This window comes from Schistocerca piceifrons, chromosome 1 (genome assembly GCF_021461385.2).
Source record: "Schistocerca piceifrons isolate TAMUIC-IGC-003096 chromosome 1, iqSchPice1.1, whole genome shotgun sequence".
In the NCBI taxonomy this organism is placed as follows: domain Eukaryota; kingdom Metazoa; phylum Arthropoda; class Insecta; order Orthoptera; family Acrididae; genus Schistocerca; species Schistocerca piceifrons.
Window position 1 is genome coordinate 74,145,382 of NC_060138.1, and position 13,923 is coordinate 74,159,304.

Sequence of the window (13,923 nt, forward strand, 5' to 3'; positions counted from 1 at the left end):
CAAAGCCTAACAACATGCCATACGAATTAGTTATGGTGTGAACTCAAGAAAATCCCTCAGAGGGATGGGTAAGGAACTGGGGATAGCAACTACTCGTTCCCCAGTACATTTCTTTTTCGTTAATGTAATTTGTCATTAGAAAATTCGTTTTTTTCCCAAACCAACAGCGCAGTTCATGAAATCAGTTATAGAAATAAAAATATTTTGTACAAAGATTTAAAACCACTTATCTGATTCAGAAACATGGTCGTTATTGAGCAATACACATTTTTTTTTTTTTTTTTTTTTACCGATTCCACATCCACAAGGGCTGTTTCACTGGGGATCACTGGCAGGTACATTTGTATATCTGGTCTTATTTTGTAAATATGTATTGTGTATTCCTATTTTCTGACATGTTCCTCATCTCAGAGGATTTCCTCACTGCAGATCTATTGGAACGAAAAGTACATCTAATGTCACAAAATATTAGGTTATAAAACTTCTGAGTCTCATAATAAAATTCTAGCAGTATATCAGTTTTATTGAAGACATTGATAGTATGTAGAAACGTTAAAAGTTACAATAAAGAAATGTGCTGTGTTATAAATGTGCTAAAAGAAATATTCTTTGTTATAACTGTGGACATGTCAGTAGATTAGGTAATCGAAGTTTCTGTGATCAGAACGAACAGAAGTTATAAGTAACAACAATAAACAGTTTTTATATTCTTATCTTTTGGCTTTTATGTTACTCGGGCGGGACCTCGTTTTTCGTAGGATGTAGTACTCTGGGCCGCTTAGCTGTTTTATCTTTCATTTGTTGCGACTAGCGAGTTCATCGACTATTTTAAGTATCTCTGGCCTAATGGAAATAAACATAATGATTCAGTGACAGGTGACGCGCTGAATAACGTGCACATGATTCAACTTGAAACTTGAAAGTATAACAAGTCACTGCGGTCAATAAAAAAAATGTTTAATTTTTTTGGAAGTAAACCAACTGTCAAAGGTCTGTAAGATCAAACACTTAACGTTGGATTCAATGCTTCGATCGTCTAGTGCTGATCGGGAAAGATCACTGGCTATGAAAATAAACTTTTAGATCATGTCAATAGAGTAAATATTTTGTATAGTATTTCTGATTAACTGGATAGCGGCAGAATTGATGGTATCCGGCGGTTTGATGTGTCAGAAGCATTGTGTTTATCTTTTTTCACAGAGCAACAACGCGAGAATGACAGGGCACTTAGAAAAGTCGGCCGAGATGTTGAGAGAGAAAGAAGACAACTTGAAAGAGAAGAGAAGAAGCTTGTGAGTGTCTATACATGCTAGTGTTATTGTTTTATCTGCTGCGCCTGTACTTATTTACAGTTGAGTTACAATTGGCTGCAAGAAAAATTTTCGGCATGAAAATCACATTGTGAGTGATATTTGTACAGTTTTGCTTTAGACCTCATCTATCATATTAACTAGTGTGCTCTGAATACTGGAAGGCGCTACGAGGAGCACTGGTTAACACATTTGCCTTGTATTCTAGAGGAAATGTTAATCTGATCCTTCTGATTTAGGTTTTCTATGAATTACCAAAATTACTTCAGCTAAGTATTAGCATGGTTTCTTCAATAAGTCCAGGAATGACTCTTTAATCCATCCTTATTTAACAGTGTATGCACTTCGTTCTATTTCTTGTGTAAATATCATGGTCTCATGAAGTATCAAATAAAAGCATACACATACTAATCATTCTGGTCATTAGGAATGGATGTAAACAAGTTGGAAGTTACTTTCAGTTCAAGTTCTTACACTCCGAAAATATAGTGTTGTGCTTCCTGTAAGCTTGCGATATAAAGGTTTTTAATGTTTCCAGAAAATTATTAGTTTGGGGCTTCATATTGTGCAAATGTTTTCGTTAATTTCAAAATTGAATATGGAAACGTTACCTAAAGCTTTAAAGAAACAAGTCTTTTTCATTTATAAATCATTCAGTCATAATGTTCAATAGATCACACAATGACTGAGAGCCTTCAGGAAAGTGGAAAATTTGAGTGAAGTAGGAAGGGAAGTTGATACTCTGAAAAATGTTATCTTCCACCTTATACCAAAAAGATAAGGTTTGTCTTTTGTTGGTATATTATTTACTTGATTACAGTGATATGTCGCTAAGAAAATTGTTACCTACGCCTGCAAATACAGAGCCATATTGACAGGCATTACTATTTTTCATGGCTAAAGAGGCATATTTGATGCTAGTGATTGGTTTTGCTCAGTGATGTGATGTTAATAGCTTTTTCTGCGTATTTTCATCTTGGTTTTTGGTGTAGCCAACAAATGTAAAAGCAAAAAACCAGGCCGTAGCAACAGACTGGTTTATAGCTTAGCCTATTTGGACAAAATTGCCACTGATATTTTGTTACAGTCACCATGTTGTTTACAACATCCCTGATCAAAGCCAATGAGTAGTGTCAAATATTCCTGTTTTGCTTTTCATCCAGCATTACAATGAAATCTGCTACATCCTTGTAGTTCATAGAACTTGTCAATAGGCCTACTTGAATCTTGATAGTCAGATAAATTTTAGAAAGATTGACGTCTGACAAGTGTCTTTCATTTGAATTGGTAGGTATTCCCAATTTTGTACTTTGTTAGATGGATGTGTGTTGAATACCTATGCAGTAGAATATATGCTCTGCTCTGAACACTAGAGTAGGAGGCATCATCTACATCAAAGTTTTAGTCTGTGTATTGTGATTGTGTGCACTGCAGTTCAGCTAAAATTGATTATTGTCAGGGGGGGGGGGGGGAATTGTTAAGAAGTAATTGTGTTGAAAAGTGAGTACAATACTATTCTCATAATAATGAATTGCTGCATGCAGGAGAATTTCATTCTCTGAATCTAGAATACACAATCCAAGTTAACCTAAATAATGCTTAGATTAGATTAGTACTTGTTCCATAGATCATGAATACGACATTTCGTAATGATGTGGAACGTGTCAGATTAATAAAAGGTGTCTATACAAGAAGATATTACATTACAAAAAATATTACATGACACTTGATTATTATTTTTTTTTTTTTTTTTTTTTTTTGTGGGGGTGGAGAAATTACCCACTTATTATATCCAAAAATTATTCTGATGAGTAGAAAGAGTTACCATTCAGAAATTCTTTTAATTTCCCTTTAAATGCTATATGGCTATCTGTCAGACTTTTGATGCTATTAGGTAAGTGGCCAAAGACTTTCGTGGCAGCATAATTTACTCCCTTCTGAGCCGAAGTTAGATTTAACCTTGAGTAGTGAAGATCATCCTTTCTCCTAGTCTTGTAGCCATATACACTGTTATTATTTTTGAATTTGTTCGGATTGTTAATAACAAATTTCGTGAGGCTACAGTGAAGATCCTTAGCTCTTTAAATAAGTGATCTCGGATGAGCTCCAACAATTAATCTGATTACATGCTGTTGTGCAATGAACACACTTTTACTCAAATGATGAGTTACCCCAGAATATGATGCCATATGAAAGTAGGTGTGGTAAGCTAATTTACTGAGATGTATATCACCAAAATTTGCAATGACCCTAATAGCATAAGTAGCTGAACTCAAACATTTCAGCAGATCTTCAGTGGTCTCCACCCCCCCCCCCCCCCCCCCCCTCAGTTTAACCCCGCATCAATGCATACACCTAGAAATTTTCAATATTCTACCTTAGCTACCAATTTCTGATTGAAATGTATATTTATTAATGGTGTCATTCCATTTACTGTGTGGAACTATATATACTGTGTTTTGTCAACGTTCAATGAGAGCCCATTTGCTGAAAACCACTTAATGATTTTCTGTAAAACATTGTTTACAATTTCATCAGTTAATTTTTGTCTGTTGGGTGTGATAGCAATACTTGTATCATTGGCTAAAAGTACCAGCTTTACATCTTCGTGATTATAGAATGGCAAGTCATTAACATATATTAAGAACAGCAGAGGGCCCAGGACCGAACCTTGCGGCACCCCATTCTTGATTGTTCCCCAGTTTGAGAAATCACCAGTTGTTTGCATGTAATGTGAACTGCTTATTTCAACTTTCTGCACTCTTCCAGTTAGGTATGATTTAAACCATTTGAGTGCTGTCCCATTCATACCACAGTATTTGAGCTTATCTAGAAGTATTCCATGATTTACACAATCAAAAGCCTTTGAGAGATCACAAAAAATTCCAACGGGTGATTTCCGGTTACTCAGAGCCTGTTCAGAAATGATTAATTCTCTCTTTTGATTCAAATAAAATTGTAGGTTTTTAATATTCCATTCTTTGACAAGAACGACAGTGGAAATACTACATTCAAAGTAAAAGTAGAATGGGATGTTAGATTAAGCTGTAGCAGGCAAAGGACATCACTGGCGTTGGAACATAGAACAGTTCACCTGTTTTGGTGTGACAGCATGTGGGAAAATTGCGAGATGCCGACAGATGGAGAATCTCCATATTTGCAGATGATAATAACTTATTGTCCAGCTATAGCTACAGCTGCCTCTACATTTGTGCTCTGCAAGTCATCTTTTGGTCATTAATTTCTTATAGTGCTGAGTCAAAGCTCATATAAATTTATGTATGTGTGGTGTCTGCTCTTTTGGACACCATACTTGATTCCTCAACTGTACATACGCATGATGAAATGAAATATTTTCTGACATCGGTGTGGTTGGGCATTGAAATTAATTCAGTAGTAACAAGTGAAAATTTTTGCCAGACTGGGACTTGGAACACGAATTTCCCACTTTACACAAGTGGTCGCGTAACCACTCGGTTTCTGCCCGATCCAAATTCCCAACTTGTAGGACACTTCTTACGTAGCACCCGCTGTCCACCGTAGTAGGGTTGGACAGAAAAGTGTGCTCTGGTGGCCGAAGCAGTTAAGGCGACTGCTTGCATAAAGTGGAAATGCTGTTTTGAGCCCCAGTGTGGCACAAATTTTCGCTTTTAGCCTTTGAATTAATTTCAATGCCCAGTTGTGGCTGATGCCAGAATATATTTCATTTCATACTTTATAAATTTGTTAAATGATGTTGTGTTCACTTTTAGCTTCAACTGTTTTATTATACTAATGCAGTTACAGTTTCTGTATCATTTTCAAGCATTTGCAAAGCCATAACACAAGGTATTAAGAAAAATGTAATATGCTGATAGAAGCATGTACAACAAATTTGCAGTTTGACATTTAGATACTTAAAAGATAAGATGTTAAACTATAAAACAGAAGCGCGTTAAATATAGTGTTCTTGTTGGACTGTGCCACTCCCTGATCATAATATAGTCAATTAATGTTACCAGTCACATGAGTAGATTTGTTGCTCACATGCAAGTATGGCTGACTAGCCACTTTTTGATATGCATATGTCTTAACTTATCTCTGCCCCACATTGACTTCAACCTGCATTTCTATGCCTTAATGTAATATCAGATCATGTAAGTATTCATATGTTAACAAGCTGCAAATTTATTGTGCAAATATGCACCTCAGAATCAAGCATGATGCCATTGCTTATACAAAGAATAAATGTGACATAACAAATAGTGAAATGAAGTGGATAGCATCCTGTCATCCCCTAAGGTCTATATTACGTTCTACCATAAAGTAACGGTGCATCCCATTTACTTAGATTCACACTGTACTCACATTTGGGAGGACGACTGTTCAATCCCGCATCCGGCCATCCTGATTTAGGTTTTCTGTGATTTCCCTAAATCGCTCCAGGCAAATGCCGGGATGGTTTCTTTGAAAGGGCATGGCCGACTTCCTTCCCTGTCCTTCCCTAATCCGATGAGACCGATGACCTCGCTGTCTGGTCTCCTTCCCCAAAAAACAACCACAATATTTACTTAGATTGAAATAAATCACCTTGAGAGAGAAAGAGAGAGAGAGAGAGAGAGAGAGAGAGACTGTAACTCACTACCATCAATTTATGGGCTTGGAAGAGCTTGTGTTGCAACAAATATGGCAGCAAGCACTTGAAGCTATATTTTTAATAAAGACTTTTTGCCACAGGAAATGGAAATTAAAAAAATGGCCAGAGAAGGAAACAATGAGGGATGTAAGATGCTGGCGAAACAGTTGATTCAGCTACGAAAGCAGAAAAATAGGACATACGCAGCAAATAGTAAGGTATGTGCTGTTATGCTAATTTTTCCTAAATGATAATTAAATTCGTATACTCTCACAGAAATGTCTGTTGAATTCCTGAAAAAATATGTTGGGAACTGAATAAATAGAATTCTTTTAAGTGCAGTATTTCTAAGAATTAAAAAAGAGGCTACATCTTGTTGTCATCTTTGTCTTTAGTCTGAAGACTAGTTTGATGCAGCTCTCTTGGCTTGTTTATCCTGTGCAAGTATCTTAATATCAGCATAACTACTGCAGCAAACATCTCTTTGAACTTGCTTGCCTTGTTCATGCCTTGATTTCTCTCAAAATTTTACTCCCCATACCTCCAGCTGTTGCGAAATTAGCTAATTTTTTAATGGCTGTGGCTAAGTTCTGTCAATGTATGCCTTCTTTTTGTCAAGTTTGTTCTCTCCTTAGGTATTAGATTTGCCCATCCAAGCTGCAGCATATTTCTATGACACCACATTCCAGAAGCTTCTATTCTCTTCTCGTATGTACTACTTATCGCCCAGATTTCATTCACAAATAATGTAAAAAATACTTTCTAACACATCTGTTTATTTTTTATGTCAATATATTTCTGTTTTCAGAAAAAAAATTTCTCGCTACTTCCACTCTGCAATTTCTATTCTCTTTACTTTTGCCATTATCAATTATTATTCCTCCCAAATAACAAATTCATCCTTTACTTTTAGCATCTATATTCCGATTAAAATCACTTGGTGTCTAACAGAATTCAATGGCAGGGAACAATGTTACCAGCATGCAGCTAGTCACACTACACAAGATGCTGCACATACTTGCAGAATATGGAGCACAGCTATCATTTGGCACTTCAGAAAGAACTGAGATTGAATTCCGGCTGGGCACTACCACACAGCTTGCTGAAATGTGAATAACAAAGTATTTTTAATTGTAGTACAATTTTATCATCTGATTCTTATATCATCGTCTTGCTTCATTCAGCTGCATTTCGTTTCCCCTATTCTTCTGTTATTGATGTTCTTTTTGGTCAGAGACTACCTATAAACTACACAATGAGCTTTGTCCAAATTTTCATAGCCAAGTGATGAGTGGGAAATGGATAACTGGGTTATCAAATTTACCAGCTTGAAGTGTAGATTTGGAAAAGAATATTTCATTACTGTAAGTCTAAAATAATTGGGGTATTTAAGAAACACTTAATTTGTGATTTGAGGTTAAATTGAAATATTTCAAAAACAGCTGCTGCCAGCTGTGTAAATGAATTGTCAAAAAGTTAATCTCTTGAAGGCCTAGCATTAAAAGTTACCGAGCAGCATGGTGCAGTGGTTAGCTCACTGAACTCAAATTCTGTAGAATGATGGTTCAAATACCCATCCAGCCATGAGGATTTAGATTTTCTGTGAGTTTCCTAAATTATTCCAGGCAAATGTCAAGATGGCTCATTTGAAGAGAGGAAGATTTCCTTCCCTATCCTTTCATAATCCGAGCTTATGCTCTGCCTGTAATGACTATGCTGTTGATTGGGCATTAAAATGTAATCTTCCTTCTGTCATTCCAGTTGTTTCAGCTTCTCCAAGTTCCAATATTCTTGAAATTTCTTCATCTTTAGGCTGCATATAAAGGTGAAAGTCCGCATTCCCATCTGGCTTTTGAAACATCTGGTTTTGTATTATACATTTCGTCTGAAGCCTTCTGGTGTTCCCAGATCTCCATGTATACAGCCTTCTTTCATAATTCTTAAACCACATGTTAATATAAATTAACTTACATTCTCTCTGAAATTCTACTAGACTGCTCCCTCCCTCACCCCTTTCCACCATTCCACAGTCTCTTACACTTTCTTTTCTTGCCTTGTCTTTATCAAATTCCACCTCCTCTTCAAGGTAAAATTTTTGTCAGCCTTAACATATTGAATAATTTTTTAATCATCGTCATAATCATCATCATATTCTCCTCCTCCTTTTCCTCATTTTTCATCTGTAAAGTAAGGTGTGTGTACTTGTACTACTGTGGTGATCATGGCTTTGTGTGTATCTGACTATGAAACATCTTCACTGTGCTGCCAGTAGTAATTCACCGACATCTCTTGGATTGCCCCTGTTTGATTTTGTATTGATGAAACTTTGCTCACCTGACTAGAAATCACAATATTTTGTGTTAGCAGAAGAGCCAACACCGTGTTACGAGTGGAGGCCGAAATGCCCGCGTTTTAGCTCATGCAGACTGGCGTGAAGAGGGAAGAACTATACTGACGTGAGGTCTGGAACAGGACAAGGAATGAGAATTCAGAAAGTGGACTTAATTAGTTTGATACTTAACTTTAATCCATTAATGATGAACGTCGCTCTTGATGGTACATGATTCACAATATTATCTGTTCAGAATACATTCTTGAAGATAGTACTTATGGTAACTTAATATGGCGCCTTGCTAGGTCATAGCAAATGACATAGCTGAAGGCTATGCTAAACTGTAATCTCTGCAAATGAGAACATACATAGACAGTGAACCATCGCTAGCAAAGTCAGCTGTACAACTGGGTGAGTGCTAGGGAGTTTCTCTAGACTAGACCTCCATGTGGCGGCGCTCGGTCTGCAATCACTGACAGTGGCGACACGCGGGTCCGACGTATACTAACGGACCGCGGCCAATTTAAAGGCTACCACCTAGCAAGTGTGGTGTCTGGCAGTGAGACCACACAATATTCCTACTACCACACTTCACTGTATTTAACTTCTTTTAGGTTTCCGTAGCTTAGTATCACAATTAAGGGGTCCAACTCCCCCATAGAAAGGCAATTTTTAATGATATGTTCTTGAGTAATCCCTGCTGGAAATCCGAACAGGGAAGTATTTTACCTTTAAAAAAATACTTCACCAAAAAGTGTGCTACCCCAAAAAAGAAATTAATTTGCTGTCTTATATAGGGAAATGTTAGTTTTCTCGTATCAGTAGCATCAAATTATTTTCAGGAGTACTGTAATTAATATATGTGACAAACAACTTGACTGTCATTCTTCTAATGAAGAATTGTGTAATCAACAAATTTTTGTGGTCTTTACAGATACAGAGCATTGGTATACAAAACAAAGCTATGGGAGCAAACGTTGCTCTTGCAGATGCGATGAGTAAAACAGCAAAAACTATGGGTGCTGCCAACCAGTTAATGAAACCAGAACAGGTGGCTGCGGATATGAAGGCCTTTGGCCAAGCATCTATGAAGATGGAAATGACTGAAGAAATGAGTAAGTATAAATGTTAACTTTTATATTTCAAGAACAGCATTTTTATTAATGTTTCAGTTCAGCTGAGCATTTAAGATGGAGGACGTTGCTCAGAATTTAAGAATTATCCTTTCACTTTTCTAGTGTTCTTTTTCTGGTCAGCAATGGTAACTGAAGGAAGCAACATGAATACAAAACCGTGTACTGCAAGGCAACATTAAAGAGTAACATGACACATGTTGGAAAAACACCAGTTTTGCATAGCCAATGGGAAAATACTTCTAGAGAGCTAATGAGAGATGTAAAAAAAAAAAAGCGTTTTTAAGCATTGTGGAAGGGGAGGGGGAAGACTGTCAGTGAGTTACAGGGAAGTTGGAAAGCAAGTTCTGGAAATAAGGTGCTCCTATATTTTGTCCAGCTCTTCCATGTAGAAATTAATTAAAACACAGTGTTTTACCAAGTTTAGGGTGACTTTCCTGGAAGCAAACATATTAAACCCTTGTGTTTTATGTATATTTTTATTCTGTAAATTAAAGGCTGCCTTGATGACATATATAGGGTGTTACAAAAAGGTACGGCCAAACTTTCAGGAAACATTCCTCACACACAAAAGAAGATAATATGTTTTGTGGACATGTGTCCGGAAATGCATACTCTCCATGTTAGAGCTCATTTCATTACTTCTCTTCACATCACATTAATCATGGAATGGAAACACACAGCAACAGAACATACCAGCGTGACTTCAAACACTTCATTACAGGAAATGTTCAAAATCTCCTCCGTTAGCGAGGATACGTGCATCCACCCTCTGTCGCATGGAATCCCTGATGCGCTGATGCAGCCATGGAGAATGGCGTATTGTACCACAGCCGTCCACAATACGAGCACGAAGAGTCTCTACATTTGGTACCGGTATTGCGTAGACAAGAGCTTTCAAATGCCTCCATAAATGAAAGTCAAGAGGGTTGAGGTCAGGAGAGTGTGGAGGCCATGGAATTGGTCTGCCTCTACCAATCCATCGGTCACCGAATCTGTTGTTGAGAAGCGTACGAACACTTCGACTGAAATGTACAGGAACTCCATCGTGCATGAACCACATGTTGTGTCGTACTTGTAAAGGCACATGTTCTAGCAGCACAGGTAGAGTATCCCGTATGAAATCATAACGTGCTCCATTGAGCGTAGGTGGAAGAACATGGGGCCCAATCAAGACATCACCAACAATGCCTGCCCAAATGTTCACAGAAAATCTGTGTTGATGACATGATTGCACAATTGCGCGCGGCTTCTTGTCAGCCCACACATGTTGATTGTGAAAATTTACAATTTGATCACATTGGAATGAAGCCTCATCTGTAAAGAGAACATTTGCATTGAAATGAGGATTGTCACATTGTTGGGTGAACCATTCACAGAAGTGTACCCTTGGAGGCCAATCAGCTGCTGATAGTGCCTGCACACGCAGTACATGGCACGGAAACAACTGGTTCTCCCTTAGCACTTTCCATACAGTGACGTGGTCCACGTTACCTTGTACAGCAGCAACTTCTCTGACACTGACATTCGGGTTATCGTCAACTGCACGAAGAATTGCCTCGTCCATTGCAGGTGTCCTCGTCGTTCTAGGTCTTCCCCAGTCGCGAGTAATAGGCTGGAATGTTCCGTGCTCCTTAAGATGCCGATCAATTGCTTCGAACGTCTTCCTGTCGGGACACCTTCGTTCTGAAAATCTGTCTCGATACAAACGTACCGCGCCACGGCTATTGCCCCGTGCTAATCCGTACATCAAATGGGCATCTGCCAACTCCGCATTTGTAAACATTGCACTGACTGCAAAACCACATTCGTGATGAACACTAATCTTTTGATTCTACGTACTGATGTGCTTGATGCTAGTACTGTAGAGCAATGAGTCGCATGTCAACACAAGCACCAAAGTCAACATTACCTTCCTTCAATTGGGCCAACTGGCGGTGAATCGAGGAAGTACAGTATGTACTGACGAAACTAAAATGAGCTCTAAACATGGAAATTGAGCGTTTCCGGACACATGTCCACGTAACATCTTTTCTTTATTTGTGTGTGAGGAATGTTTCCTGAAAGTTTGGCCGTACCTTTGTGTAACACCCTGTATAGGCTACATGTGCAACATTTTCTAATTTTTTTTATTTTTCTAGTTAATGATACCTTGGATGACATGTTGGATGAATCCGGAGATGAAGAAGAAAGTGAACAGGTTGTGAATAAGGTTTTGGATGAGATTGGCATTGAAATATCTGGAAAAATGGCACAAGCCCCATCAGCAATCCGTGGAAAAGTTGGGGAGAGCTCAAAATCAACATTGCCTACGGATGAAGAAATTGAAGAGCAGCTTGCAAAATTAAGATCCTAACATGCAAGAAGTTGTGAATATTTGTGCTTCTGCTTGTGTACAGCTTTCTAATATGTTGCCGTCCCAGCCATTTTGCATGTCAGATTGTTATGTTTGTGAGTCTGACAGTTTTGTAAATGAATGTAAATATCACAGAAGTTTTGCAATAAATTTAATTTTTTAATAAAGAATTTTTTGTGGTTTAGTTTTTAAGGACCTGTAAAGTTATTTGTTCATTATTGATATAAAAAACACTTCTTGAACACAAGGGTGGTTACTGTGAAATTTTGTTTCTTCTCTCTCTCTCTCTCTCTCTCTCTCTCTCTCTCTCTCTCTCCCCCTCTCTCCCCCCTCTCTCTCCCTCTCCCCCTCCCCCTCCCCACCCCTCCCCCACCCTTTCTCTCCCCCTCCCCACCCCTCCCCCACCCTTTCTCTCCCCCTCCCCACCCCTCCCCCACCCTTTCTCTCCCCCTCTCCCCCCTCTCCCCCCTCTCCCCCCTCTCCCCCCTCTCCCCCCGTCTCCCCCCTCTCCCCCCTCTCCCCCCCTCTCCCCCCCTCTCCCCCCCTCTCCCCCCCTCTCCCCCCCTCTCCCCCCCTCTCCCCCCTCTCCCCCCTCTCCCCCCTCTCCCCCCTCTCCCCCCTCTCCCCCCTCTCCCCCCTCTCCCCCCTCTCCCCCCTCTCCCCCCTCTCCCCCCTCTCCCCCCTCTCCCCCCTCTCCCCCCTCTCCCCCCTCTCACCCCTCTCACCCCCACCCTCTGGCTGCTCTGTTCGGTCGATGGGACTGGGAAGCACTGTACCATCCACCATACTCCCCAGACTTAAGTCCTTGTGACTTTGATTTGATTCCGAAGATGAAGGAACCAGTCCGTGGCATTAGCTTCAGAACAGTTCCAGAGATCTGACAGGCAGTAGACTGCTCCATTTGCACCATCAACTGAACAGGCTCTGCTAACTACTGCGCCTTCCACATCACTGTTAATGGGTTCTACACAACCCTCGTGACTACTTTGAAGGACAGTAACAGGTGCAAATGTGTAACTCTTTTGTATTGGTTGTGAATAAATAGTTGCCACTATTTAAGTTCCAACCCTCATAGAACGATGTATTTTGGGAACTGTGTGTTAGTAGTTAAACAAACACCTTTTACAACATAAATGGTTCCAATCACAAAGTGGTCAGCTTCAGCCACTAACTGCACCTGTCACATACAATGTCACCTGGTGCATGAAATACATCAACATGCATTGAGACAGGACATTGTGTGACCCTGATGTCACTGTGTGTGACTGGTGCAGTTAGTGCCTGAAGGTGATCGGATTGTGGTGGAAATCAGTTTCATTGTGAAATGTTTAGAGATTGTGTTGACATTAGAAAAAAAACAAAAATACATTTTGCACTATATGTGGGGGGGACTGAAATGTGGGGAAAGATTAGTCAGAAATTTACATAACAAGATGGCAAGCTTACATATGGTACCGTATTCACTTTCCAATATCAAATGTAAGGACTGAAAACAAACAACACTCTCATATTATTCTAATGTGTATCTATCTGTAGGTGACCGTCATGTTTGCTCTGTATTTACATTATGATTTACACACAGAGTGGTTGCTATTGATTTTTTGCCCTTCACCATCCATTTTTTATTATGCTCAATTTCTATCAAAAGGGCAGAGATCTCTCTACCTGCAAAGTCAGACGTATCTGTTCATCTACAACTTTCGTATTTATGCTTTTCCTTGAATGTTCCAGTAAATAAAATATGCCCTATTTTTATTATTATTTCAAATTACTATCTTTGAACTATCTTTTTAGTGGAGTTAATAATATTTTTCCTTACCTTAGAATTCTTTTTTTAAGTGCGTGAGTAATAAATTTCTGCAACAATCAACCTCAATCTATACTTTTCTTTCAACTTTGCAGTGAACATATCTTTAAGACCCTAATGAACTGGATATACTTCAGCAGCTACTTTATGACGTGAGAAATTATTTTATTTTACTTTAACGCACCTCCCCCCATGAACCATGGACCTTGCCATTGGTGGGGAGGCTTGTGTGCCTCAATGATACAGATAGCCGTACCGTAGGTGCAACCACAACGGAGGGGTGTCTGTTGAGAGGCCAGACAAATGTGTGGTTCCTGAAGAGGGGCAGCAGCCTTTTCAGTAGTTGCAGGGGCAACAGTCTGGATGATTG

At 39.1% G+C, this 13,923-nt stretch overlaps 1 protein-coding gene across 1 annotated transcript; it reads left to right on the forward strand.

Annotated features, from left to right (window-relative positions):
• The first annotated feature begins 817 nt into the window (after window positions 1-817).
• LOC124795859 (charged multivesicular body protein 2b) lies at window positions 818-11,913 on the forward strand. The gene is made up of 5 exons (XM_047259944.1): window positions 818-990; window positions 1,201-1,292; window positions 6,027-6,143; window positions 9,192-9,372; window positions 11,532-11,913. The coding sequence occupies exons 1-5, from the start codon at window positions 954-956 to the stop codon at window positions 11,744-11,746; spliced, it is 642 nt and encodes a 213-aa protein (XP_047115900.1). The 5' UTR covers window positions 818-953; the 3' UTR covers window positions 11,747-11,913.
• The last annotated feature ends 2,010 nt before the right edge of the window (window positions 11,914-13,923 follow it).